Source organism: Ylistrum balloti, unplaced genomic scaffold (genome assembly GCF_031769215.1).
Source record: "Ylistrum balloti isolate Yb309-2 unplaced genomic scaffold, AGI_CSIRO_Ybal_v1 Utg370532, whole genome shotgun sequence".
NCBI lineage: Eukaryota > Metazoa > Mollusca > Bivalvia > Pectinida > Pectinidae > Ylistrum > Ylistrum balloti.
This window is the reverse complement of record NW_026782339.1, coordinates 395,296-408,906: the sequence shown is the minus strand read 5'-3', so window position 1 is coordinate 408,906 and position 13,611 is coordinate 395,296. Positions and strand designations below refer to the sequence as shown.

At 35.6% G+C, this 13,611-nt stretch overlaps 1 protein-coding gene across 5 annotated transcripts in view; it reads left to right on the top strand.

Moving 5' to 3' along the window:
• The window catches only part of LOC132555955 (hypoxia-inducible factor 1-alpha-like), a 75,056-nt gene that overhangs the window by 13,484 nt on the left and 47,961 nt on the right, over window positions 1–13,611 (top strand). For all 5 annotated transcript variants that reach the window (XM_060220337.1, XM_060220332.1, XM_060220335.1 and 2 more), the window contains 3 exons: window positions 8,110–8,232; window positions 11,386–11,534; window positions 12,229–12,352. In XM_060220337.1, the coding sequence (XP_060076320.1) occupies window positions 8,160–8,232; window positions 11,386–11,534; window positions 12,229–12,352 (346 nt within the window). In that variant the 5' untranslated portion in view covers window positions 8,110–8,159. The remainder of the gene's footprint in view (window positions 1–8,109; window positions 8,233–11,385; window positions 11,535–12,228; window positions 12,353–13,611) is intronic.

Here is a 13,611-nt window from a genome sequence, read left to right as displayed (position 1 = left end):
CAAAACACAATAAACTCAATATATGTAGGAAAAACCTGAAAAATGAAAAGCTTGTTTAAGGTCACAAAACACCAGAAATCAAACATCAGTAAGTAAAAAAGGATAATTATATATCAGATCAATTTCCACACTTGGCTCTCATCTGGTTTGGGACTTTGGCGACGAATTCAATTACATTAATAGTATTACCTAGCATTACAGCTAACAGCTTTAATATTTCAAAGTTCAACACATGTGACATCTGTCTATATTCATAGAAACATATCTTGCAAAATTTTACAAATGATATAATTTTGTTTATTAAATGACATATAGGACTGTCATTTCCTTCAGAAGTCAACAACCACAAGTTTACAGGTGAAATTTATCACCTACTAAGGGAAAATCCCAGACATTTTACACCCGTCTAATTCTGCACACAAATATTAGAATATGTTTCAATTTTACATTTTTCATGAAGCCAAATACTGGAAATTTAAACACCAAGAGGGCACAAACTTTTCAGAATCAAAAATTTAGAAATTGATGACAGACATTTGAAAAAGAATCCTAGTCACTCATTGGCTCATCTAGTTGCGTGAATCCTTTGAAAACTGGAAAATTCAAGATTTACCCAAAACAACAGAAAGTCTGTAATGAAACTCAAATTAAGGGAAGCCATCCCTAGTTAGAAAGTCTGTGATCAGACACACTGGACACATGCTAGATAAACAACATACCAGGATCATTATAACTAAAAATTGGTCTTTATTACCCTAAAAATTCAAATATAAAGTCAACCCAGAAACAGAAGCCTATCAAGAAAATCAAGCTGTAGTTTCTTATACTGATTAACCTGTCATTGCTTACTATGGAAGAACAAGAGCAGCGTCATATTTTTGAGTTTTTAGGTAGTTGTATATGGGCATTCCAGATCGTTTTGTTATGAGAGATTAATAACTTAGAATTAAAACCTGGCAGATAATCAAGAAATATGCAGTCTGTTTCATTTGTCCCATAGAACATAACTCAGATGATGTAATGTGTTAAACATCATAAATCATTATAAAAAATTTGATACATTTTAACACCATGTCCTCGATTTCTTTCTGAAACCTTTTCAAAAGAAAACGGAGTGGTTATTGATTTAAGAGATAATGGGAAATTTGGGTGTCCCATGGTATCTGAATGGTGTTATTAATTCAGATTTATATGAGGGATGTTGTGTATAATCGTGTGCTGAATACTCTAGGGATCTTGATGGATTGGTGAACACAGCTATCTAGAATGTAGATCTGTTGCTTAGCTGGTTTTGGAGAAATTCTGTTTTGTGTCAGTGTTTGATTAAGCTATGTTGGTTAGAATTGGCAACAGTTAGGTAAAAAAATGTTTTTTTAAAGACACATAGACAACAATGGCATTTTTTTTCTCAGAAGAAAAGCCATTGTTAAGTTTCAATGGTGATTATGATACAGTCTTTTGTCTTAACTAGATTTTACTATTTCAGGGTTTAATCAGGGCAGTGTCATTCAGACAATTATACAGCACAACTATCTCAATATCTAGTCAATTGACTGACTGGTCAGGTCAGTAGTGAAACAATAGGAATCTGAGACAGATATCAGTATGGAAATTTCTAATGATAAGCATTGATAAAGAGATAAAGAAATTGGACATGATGTTGATCATATGGCCTAGCCCTGAGAGGCAGGAGATGGAAAAGGATGGGGACAGACACAAGTCTCCATCGATTATCTTGTATAGACTGACATATACACTCAGGAGACATTAGACAAAGTTTGGTCAACTTAAAAATCACTTTCTGCTCTTGCACTGAACATTTCACATAGGAAACTGTAAATGATAACTTTATGCTTAAAACTGTAAATGATAACTTTATGCTTAAAACTGTAAATGATAACTTTATGCTTAAAACTGTAAATGATAACTTTATGCTTAAAACTGTAAATGATAACTTTATGCTTAAAACTGTAAATGATAACTTTATGCTTAAAACTGTGGATGATCACACACACAACTGTAAATGATAACGTTCACTCAGCATTGTTTACCTGTATTATTTATTTTTAGCTATGAAATAAAGAGATAATCACAACGGTAGTGTAAAAGAACTCTTTTATTGAAGCTTTCACTTATACAAAATAGCATTGCAGCCTAATACAAATAAAAACAAAGATTAAGAATAGTCCATGAAAATTGACCAATAAGTAAATGCTTCATAAAAACGAACAATAATCAATATTTGTGCCATTAAGATCCCAAATCATCCCTGATGGTACATTATGATCCCCAGTTGTCCCTGATGGTACATTATGATCCCCAGTCATCCCTGATTGTACATTATGATCCCCAGTCATCCCTGATTGTACATTATGATCCCTAATCATCCCTGATGGTACATTATGATCCCCAGTCATCCCTGATTGTACATTATGATCCCTAATCATCCCTGATGGTACATTATGATCCCTAATCATCCCTGATGGTACATTATGATCCCCAGTCATCCCTGATGGTACATTATGATCCCCAGTCATCCCTGATTGTACATTATGATCCCTAATCATCCCTGATTGTACATTATGATCCCCAGTCATCCCTGATGGTACATTATGATCCCCAGTCATCCCTGATTACATTATGATCCCCACATTATGATCCCTCATCCCTGATTGTACATCCCTCCCTGATTGTACATTATGATCCCCAGTCATCCCTGATTGTACATTATGATCCCCAGTCATCCCTGATTGTACATTATGATCCCTAATCATCCCTGATGGTACATTATGATCCCCAGTCATCCCTGATGGTACATTATGATCCCCAGTCATCCCTGATGGTACATTATGATCCCCAGTCATCCCTGATGGTACATTATGATCCCCAGTCATCCCTGATGGTACATTATGATCCCCAGTCATCCCTGATTGTACATCCCTGATGGTACATTATGATCCCTAATCATCCCTGATTGTACATTATGATCCCTAATCATCCCTGATTGTACATTATGATCCCCCAGTCATCCCTGATTGTACATTATGATCCCCAGTCATCCCTGATTGTACATTATGATCCCTAATCATCCCTGATTGTACATTATGATCCCCCAGTCATCCCTGATTGTACATTATGATCCCTAATCATCCCTGATTGTACATTATGATCCCTAATCATCCCTGATTGTACATTATGATCCCTAATCATCCCTGATTGTACATTATGATCCCCCAGTCATCCCTGATGGTACATTATGATCCCCAGTCATCCCTGATGGTACATTATGATCCCCAGTCATCCCTGATGGTACATTATGATCCCTAATCATCCCTGATGGTACATTATGATCCCTAATCATCCCTGATTGTACATTATGATCCCTAATCATCCCTGATTGTACATTATGATCCCCAGTCATCCCTGATGGTACATTATGATCCCCAGTCATCCCTGATTGTACATTATGATCCCCAGTCATCCCTGATTGTACATTATGATCCCTAATCATCCCTGATTGTACATTATGATCCCTAATCATCCCTGATGGTACATTATGATCCCCAGTTGTCCCTGATGGTACATTATGATCCCTAATCATCCCTGATTGTACATTATGATCCCTAATCATCCCTGATTGTACATTATGATCCCTAATCATCCCTGATGGTACATTATGATCCCCAGTTGTCCCTGATTGTACATTATGATCCCTAATCATCCCTGATTGTACATTATGATCCCCAGTCATCCCTGATGGTACATTATGATCCCTAATCATCCCTGATGGTACATTATGATCCCTAATCATCCCTGATTGTACATTATGATCCCCAGTCATCCCTGATTGTACATTATGATCCCCAGTCATCCCTGATGGTACATTATGATCCCTAATCATCCCTGATGGTACATTATGATCCCCAATCATCCCTGATGGTACATTATGATCCCCAGTCATCCCTGATGGTACATTAAGATCCCCAGTTGTCCCTGATGGTACATTATGATCCCCCCGTGTTCCCTGATTGTACATATGATTTCCTGTCATCCCTGATGATATACTTTTGTCTGTAACATTGGAGAAACACACCTTCAGACAGTCAATGATTGTTAATTTTTCACACCCTGATCAAGATAACTTTTCCTTTCTTGAGATTATTCAAATTGGGATATCAATTTCACTGGCCATCCACTCATCAGTCATAAGCCAGAGGGATAGTGACATGGTTCTGTCAGATAACTGAACCACTACATCATTGATATCTAATATCTGTGTTTTGATAGGAAAGTGGTGCTAGTACTAGATCATGTAGAAGTGTCAGACTGTAGGATTACACAGGGTAAATCAGCCTTAGATATATATTGTACCAGTTAATAGACATGTACAGGGTTAAAACCTCTAATCCTCACAAATAATACACAAATTTATCAGTGTTTTGTCAATGTTTTCTGGATTACTGGACTGAGTGTTATTCATGCATTTCTTCATTTTGTCTGATTTATGCAATAGAATTTTTTTTTTAACAACAAGAATTTGATAAAATTCTGCATTAGGTTTTAATTGAAACCATTTGGATCACCGGAACTCTGTGGTTATATCCCAAATCTAGTTCATCATGTATAAAACAGTAATCGGAAAATCATTCTCAAATTTACTGACAGTCAAATTCAAACAAGTGACATAATTCCACAAATAAACAGGGATTTCCTATATATAAGAATCATTATGATTATGTTATGGTTGAGTTTGCAAAACAATGGAGTCATGACAGAAACAGTCATAAAACTGAAAATATATGAGAAAGCTGCCTGCTGACCTATTACAAACCTATGTAGAAAGTGTAATAAACCTGTGTAGACAGACTGTAATAAACCTGTGTAGACAGACTGTAATAAACCTGTGTAGACAGACTGTAATAAACCTGTGTAGACTGACAGTGTAATAAACCTGTGTAGACAGACTGTAATAAACCTGTGTAGACAGACTGTAATAAACCTGTGTAGACAGACTGTAATAAACCTGTGTAGACAGACAGTGTAATAAACCTGTGTAGACAGACAGTGTAATAAACCTGTGTAGACAGACTGTAATAAACCTGTGTAGACTGACAGTGTAATAAACCTGTGTAGACTGACAGTGTAATAAACCTGTGTAGACTGACAGTGTAATAAACCTGTGTAGACTGACAGTGTAATAAACCTGTGTAGACAGACTGTAATAAACCTGTGTAGACTGACAGTGTGATAAACCTGTGTAGACTGACAGTGTAATAAACCTGTGTAGACAGACTGTAATAAACCTGTGTAGACAGACTGTAATAAACCTGTGTAGACAGACTAAAATAAACCTGTGTAGACAGACAGTGTAATAAACCTGTGTAGACTGACAGTGTAATAAACCTGTGTAGACTGATACTGTAATAAACCTGTGTAGACAGACTGTAATAAACCTGTGTAGACAGACTGTAATAAACCTGTGTAGACTGACAGTGTAATAAACCTGTGTAGACTGACAGTGTAATAAACCTGTGTAGACTGACAGTGTAATAAACCTGTGTAGACTGACAGTGTAATAAACCTGTGTAGACAGACTGTAATAAACCTTTGTAGACTGACAGTGTAATAAACCTGTGTAGACAGACAGTGTAATAAACCTGTGTAGACTGACAGTGTAATAAACCTGTGTATACTGACAGTGTAATAAACCTGTGTAGACAGACTGTAATAAACCTGTGTAGACAGACTGTAATAAACCTGTGTAGACAGACAGTGTAATAAACCTGTGTAGACTGACAGTGTAATAAACCTGTGTAGACAGACTGTAATAAACCTGTGTAGACTGACAGTTAGATAAACCTGTGTAGACTGACAGTGTAATAAACCTGTGTAGACAGACTGTAATAAACCTGTGTAGACAGACTGTAATAAACCTGTGTAGACAGACTGTAATAAACCTGTGTAGACAGACTGTAATAAACCTGTGTAGACAGACTGTAATAAACCTGTGTAGACAGACTGTAATAAACCTGTGTAGACTGACAGTGTAATAAACCTGTGTAGACAGACTGTAATAAACCTGTGTAGACTGACAGTGTGATAAACCTGTGTAGACTGACAGTGTAATAAACCTGTGTAGACAGACTGTAATAAACCTGTGTAGACAGACTGTAATAAACCTGTGTAGACAGACTAAAATAAACCTGTGTAGACAGACAGTGTAATAAACCTGTGTAGACTGACAGTGTAATAAACCTGTGTAGACTGATACTGTAATAAACCTGTGTAGACAGACTGTAATAAACCTGTGTAGACAGACTGTAATAAACCTGTGTAGACTGACAGTGTAATAAACCTGTGTAGACTGACAGTGTAATAAACCTGTGTAGACTGACAGTGTAATAAACCTGTGTAGACTGACAGTGTAATAAACCTGTGTAGACAGACTGTAATAAACCTTTGTAGACTGACAGTGTAATAAACCTGTGTAGACAGACAGTGTAATAAACCTGTGTAGACTGACAGTGTAATAAACCTGTGTATACTGACAGTGTAATAAACCTGTGTAGACAGACTGTAATAAACCTGTGTAGACAGACTGTAATAAACCTGTGTAGACAGACAGTGTAATAAACCTGTGTAGACTGACAGTGTAATAAACCTGTGTAGACAGACTGTAATAAACCTGTGTAGACTGACAGTGTGATAAACCTGTGTAGACTGACAGTGTAATAAACCTGTGTAGACAGACTGTAATAAACCTGTGTAGACAGACTGTAATAAACCTGTGTAGACAGACTGTAATAAACCTGTGTAGACAGACTGTAATAAACCTGTGTAGACAGACTGTAATAAACCTGTGTAGACAGACTGTAATAAACCTGTGTAGACTGACAGTGTAATAAACCTGTGTAGACAGACTGTAATAAACCTGTGTAGACAGACTGTAATAAACCTGTGTAGACAGACAGTGTAATAAACCTGTGTAGACTGACAGTGTAATAAACCTGTGTAGACAGACTGTAATAAACCTGTGTAGACAGACTGTAATAAACCTGTGTAGACAGACTGTAATAAACCTGTGTAGACTGACAGTGTAATAAACCTGTGTAGACAGACTGTAATAAACCTGTGTAGACTGACAGTGTAATAAACCTGTGTAGACAGACTGTAATAAACCTGTGTAGACAGACTGTAATAAACCTGTGTAGACAGACTGTAATAAACCTGTGTAGACAGACTGTAATAAACCTGTGTAGACAGACTGTAATAAACCTGTGTAGACTGACAGTGTAATAAACCTGTGTAGACTGACAGTGTAATAAACCTGTGTAGACAGACTGTAATAAACCTGTGTAGACAGACAGTGTAATAAACCTGTGTAGACTGACAGTGTAATAAACCTGTGTAGACAGACTGTAATAAACCTGTGTAGACTGACAGTGTAATAAACCTGTGTAGACTGACAGTGTGAGAAAAATCTGTAGATTGACAGTATAATAAACATTTAAATTGAAAAGGTTCCCTTTTAAGAAATAAAAGATTTCCCTCATACTTTTTCAAATGCAAAATGCTTGAGAAAAATCAGAATAAAACTTTTCGTTAGCTTATTGATTTTCTTTGTGAAGTTTCAGCTAAACAGCCACACTGAGTACCTACCCGACACCTCCAGAAATTAGATCAATGCATTTGATTGTAGCACACTAATACAGTAATAGCACTGAAATGAGCCTCGACAGTGTGTCAGTTATTACAGCAATAACCCATGTACCATTTTAATGGAATTCTCAATTCTACTGAACTCATTGACAGAATCAGGTGTTTTATCAATTAGACCTCAAATCAGATGGTTTTAGCAACATCTTTCTCTCAGTGTAATTCAAATGAAACTTCAATTGCAATTTTAGAATATTGGTTTTCAATGAAAAAATGAATTTATTTAACAGATATTTGTCAGCCAGGGCAATTTTTTATTTTGTCAAAAGTCATAAAATTATATTATTTTTTCAAGGTTAAGATTAAGAACTACAGAAAAAATACCCAAGTTGTTTTACAGATCAAAATGTTTTCTTAACAAGATATCAAACGTTTTTGTTTTTGTTTTTGCAGAATTGGCTGGGGTTGTCAAGGAAACGTGTAATGGAAAGAGAGCAGTTACCATGGATTTGGATGACACATGTCCGGTTCCTGATAAAACCATGGTACCTGTTAATGGAGCAAATGGCAAACACGGTAATGTTAGTTCACAATATATGCTTGATTCAGTGATGACTTCACAAATAAAACATGTCTAATTATCTACAAAGGTTTCTGGTTGTCTAATTAAGGCACACAGTCCCAAGAATGAATTACAATTTCAAAGAGATTTTTAAGGTTGAGCAAATTATATATTGCTTCAAATTGAATTTAGATTTGAAGTTTTAAAAAAAAACGTAAATAAATTAAATAAAAGATATATTTAGATTAAACATTTTTGAAAATCTGTTTGTAACTAAAATGTTAAAATTTCAACTTTTCATTTCAAGATCAATGAAATATAGGAGAAATCAGAGAATGAAAGTTATATGTCCACAACAGGTGTTTACGTTTTCAAACTGAATATGATCTGTATTTGTTACAACCTGTGTATCTGGCTTCTTATTATATTAGTATAATTATCATGTTTGGATGGCGTGCATGAATGTTGATTAACCTAAATATTTCAATATTAACTACATTTCCCAGGAAAATATACAAAATCTGTAGTAACATAAGATTTCGTAAACAATATACTGACATCACAAAAAAAGATAGCACAGCAGGTCAATATTACAAGGGATTGATTGGACAAAAGATCACAGATACAAAACATTCTCTGCTATGAAGATGGATATATAGAATTCTTAATCAAATGTTTTTAGCAGAGATTAATTCAAATCAATTCATCTCTGAAGGACAGCTGGATTTGGTAACTGTAAATGATTTAGGAGATGGGGACAAGCTTTGGGGAGGAGATTGGGGGCAAAGAGGAGGTTGCGAATTGATGTGAGGGATTGGAAAAGAGGTAGGATGGGTAGGGATAGGGGTGGGGTATAGATGGATGTGGGGATTGGATTAGAGGTGGGATATGGGTGGGGTATAGATGGATGTGGGTGGGGATCGGAATAGAGGTGGGATATGGGTAGAGGTAGGGGTTGGGATAGGGGTAGCATATGCATGAGAAAACATGTCTTTAAACCCAGAACAAATCACCTAGGACACTTAAATCCATCTAAATGATTTTTATGAGTTAAGGGTGTATATCACCTAACATGCATCTCCTTTATTGAGAATATAAGGCTGCAAAACCATGGGTTGATATAATCTTTCAACAACATTTAGGAATGATTGCTTTGATAATTCTTAGTGATTATGCATTATTAGAAAGAAAGCAGTAAAATGGGGAGATAACCCGAACACAAATGTTGGAAATAAAGCAGAATCAACTGATAAGGTGACTGAAACTTTCTGTAATACATATGGAGAAACCAAATTGTATTTTAAGCTTTAAGTATTTGCTGATATTTGTTCAGTTCAGTGGTGGCCGTAAGCTTTATTGGATGTTTTAAATATTCTACCACAGTTCAATTTCATTATAAACTTGAAACTTGAATATTTCATTAAAAAAAGTTCAGCATTTGATTTAGTTCACAGATTGTTTAAAAGATTTAAATCATTAAACAGATTAAAAAGAAGCAATGAGATCATAAATTTTATGTACACTGGTTTTCAATTAATTCATTCTGAATTAGAAGCCTTTAGTTTCAAACTAAGTTACTGTATAAAGATTAATTTCAGAAGGCATATATATTTCTTCCACAATCAGTTACTTAAGACCCTAACTGTTTCTTTAATATAGCTTTTGGTGATGCATATAGTTAAAGGTGGCAAAGTAAAATAAGGGAGGTAAATTTATACTGAGTAAGACAAGGGAGGTAATGTTTTTTTCTCTGAGTAAGACAAGGAGTTAATGCTATACTGTGAGTTAGATCAGGGAGGTAATGCTATATTATGAGTAAGATAAGGGAGATAATGCTATACTATGAGTAATGTAAGGGGGATAATGCTATATTATGTGTAATGTAAGGGGGATAATGATATACTATGAGTGAGATAAGGGAGATATAGCTATATTATAAGTAAGATAAGGGAGATAATGCTATACTATGAGTGAGATAAGGGAGATAATGCTATATTATGAGTAATGTAAGGGGGATAATGATATACTATGAGTGAGATAAGGGAGATAATGCTATACTATGAGTAATGTAGGGGGGATAATGCTATATTATGTGTAAGATAAGGGAGATATAGCTATATTATAAGTAAGATAAGGGAGATAATGCTATACTATGAGTGAGATAAGGGAGATATAGCTATATTATAAGTAAGATAAGGGAGATAATGCTATACTATGAGTGAGATAAGGGAGATAATGCTATATTATGAGTAATGTAAGGGGGATAATGATATACTATGAGTGAGATAAGGGAGATAATGCTATATTATGAGTAATGTAAGGGGGATAATGCTATACTATGAGTGAGATAAGGGAGATACTGCTATATTATGAGTAAGATAAGTGAGATAATGATATACTATGATTAAGATAAGGGAGATAATGATAAAATATGAGTAAAATAAGGTGAAGGGGGGGTAATGCTGTTATTTTGAGTAAAGTAGAGAGTTAATACTTTAATTTTGAGTAAGAAAAGGGAGGTAATGTTATTTGAGTAACAGAAGGTAGATAATTCAATAATTTTGAGTTTTGAGTAAGATAAAGGAGGTAATGCTATAAACTTTAGTTAGATAAGGGAGATAATACTATTATTTTGAGTTAGATAATGGAGGTAATTACTATTATTTTGAGTTAGATAATGGAGGTAATTACTATTATTTTGAGTTAGGTAATGGAGGTAATTACTATTATTTTGAGTTAGATAATGGAGGTAATTACTATTATTTTGAGTTAGATAATGGAGGTAATTACTATTATTTTGAGTTAGATAAGGGAGGTAATTACTATTATTTTGAGTTAGATAATGGAGGTAATTACTATTATTTTGAGTTAGATAATGGAGGTAATTACTATTATTTTGAGTTAGATAATGGAGGTAATTACTATTATTTTGAGTTAGATAATGGAGGTAATTACTATTATTTTGAGTTAGATAATGGAGGCAATTACTATTATTTTGAGTTAGATAATGGAGGTAATTACTATTATTTTGAGTTAGATAAGGGAGATAATGCTACAATGTTGAGTTAGATAAGGGAGGTAATGTTATAATTTTGGGTATGATGAGGAAGGTTATGTTATACTTTTGAGTAAGATAATGAAAGTAATGTTATACTTTTGGATTACAGTTCCCAACATAGCAAGTGTCACATCTGAGTGTGTTAATGAGAGTAATTTGATGCTGGCGGCCCTCAATGGATTCCTGATGGTCCTGGACCGAAAGAAAAACATCATATTTGTATCTGATAATGTGGAAGGGTTTCTTGGCATTTCACAAGTAAGTGCAAATACTACAGAGGTTTACAACGATTGAAGTTTGAAATACTATTAAACCTCATTTATTTTAAAACATTTGTGAAGCAAGCCATCACAGCTTATAATAATTAATCTTGTTGGCATGGATGGAAGTGCTTGAGTTATTTATTGTGGGAGTACGTGGGGAAACTGGTCAGATGAACCCCCATATTTCTTCATGTTCAGTTTTTAGAAATTAATCCTGTCAACCTAGGTGAAATGCTAGTGTGTTTCTACAGTATGGGATTAAGTTAAAAAAAGTTGTTCAGATAAAATTATTGAAGACAACTTGTAAGTGTGTGATTGAAGTTCACATTTGATTTTCGTGAGTATGAAAAAATTAGATTTAAAGAGTCCATACCAATGATACCAGAACGTCTGGACATTGTGACTTTGTAACCAATGATGGTACATGTGTTTTTAAGTATCAGGTCTCTAGTGCAGATCTTGCTGTTAAAGATAATTTTGTAATTCTTTGTCTGAATCAAAGAATTGTGATGATTGTTGTCAAATTTGTCTTTGTTTTTAAAAAAAATTTATACTTTCCCAAGGTATCAACACAGAGATAGACATTTCAGAAATATTCCTGTAGTATTGATCAATGAAATTCAGCATTTTAGGCAAGTTTTAAAAATCATTTATTGTATTTTTTACTGTTGTGTATTATATTACCACAGACCAAGATGATTGGTAACTCTGCTAAGGATTTCCTTCACCCTAACGATATACCAGAACTGAAAAAACAGTTCAATCTTCAGGTGTCAACGGAGGATGGTGACACCCAGCCAATCATTGAAGGAGGTAAGTATTCAGGGAATGATGATGTCTAGGGTGTGGTCAGTATCCAAGGGACTATAGAGGTCTGGAGTTTAGTCATATCAGGGAACTGTAGGGGTCTAGAGTGGTCATTATCCAGGAGACTGTAGGGGTCTGGAGTGGTCATTATCCAGGGGACCGTAGGAGTCTGAAGTGTTCATTATCCAGGGGACTGTAGGGGTCTTGAGTGGTCATTATCCAGGAGACTGTAGGGGTCTGGAGTGTTCATTATCCAGGGGACTGTAGAGGTCTGGAGTGGTCATTATCCAGGGGACTGTAGGAGTCTGGAGTGGTCATTATCCAGGAGACTGTAGGGGTCTGGAGTGTTCATTATCCAGGGGACCGTAGAGGTCTGAAGTGGTCATTATCAGGGGACCGTAGGGGTCTGGAGTGTTCATTATTCAGGGGATCGTAGGAGTCTAGAGTGGTCATTATCCAGGGGACTGTAGGAGTCTGGAGTTTAGTCATTATCCAGGAGACTGTAGGAGTCTGGAGTGGTCATTATCCAGGGGACTGTAGGGGTCTGGAGTGGTCATTATCCAGGGGACTGTAGAGGTCTGGAGTGGGCATTATCCAGGCGGCTGTAGGAGTCTGAAGTGAAATCATTATCTCGGGGACTGTAGGGGTCTGGAGTGGTCATTATCAAGGTAACAATAGGAGACTGGAGTGGTCTTTATCAAAGTGACAATAGGAGTCTGGAGTGAAATCATTTTCCTGGGAATGATGGGAGTCTGGAGTGTGATGAGTATCCAGGGGACAGTAGGGGTCTAAAGTATGGTCTGAATCCAGGTGACAGTGGGACCTTGAATGAGGAATGAAAGTTAATACTTCTGAAAGACTTTCCTTGTATTCAGTCTCATTCAGACATGTTACATTGATTCGACATAAACTTGGGATTGATGGCACATCTTGTTTTCATCACTTCAACATTTTCATCTCATAATGACTTTCATCAATCACTTAATGAGATGACCTTGCATGAACTTGTGTCCATTGGTCTGAAGTATGGTCTGACTTACATCATGGTATACTGAATAACAGCATTACATTTCAGATCAGGTATGTTTTAAACATGCCTGAATGAAGATGGTAATTACAGGTGGGCCTCCAAATAAATCTGTGTTTCTTTTAATACCCAAAAGTATTGTCTTTAGTGAGGTTTTAGGTCACCTGAAACAAAGTTCCCTTTTGTTGTGCATTGTAGACTTTCAACATTTTGGATTTTTTTCTGGAAAACTCCTGAC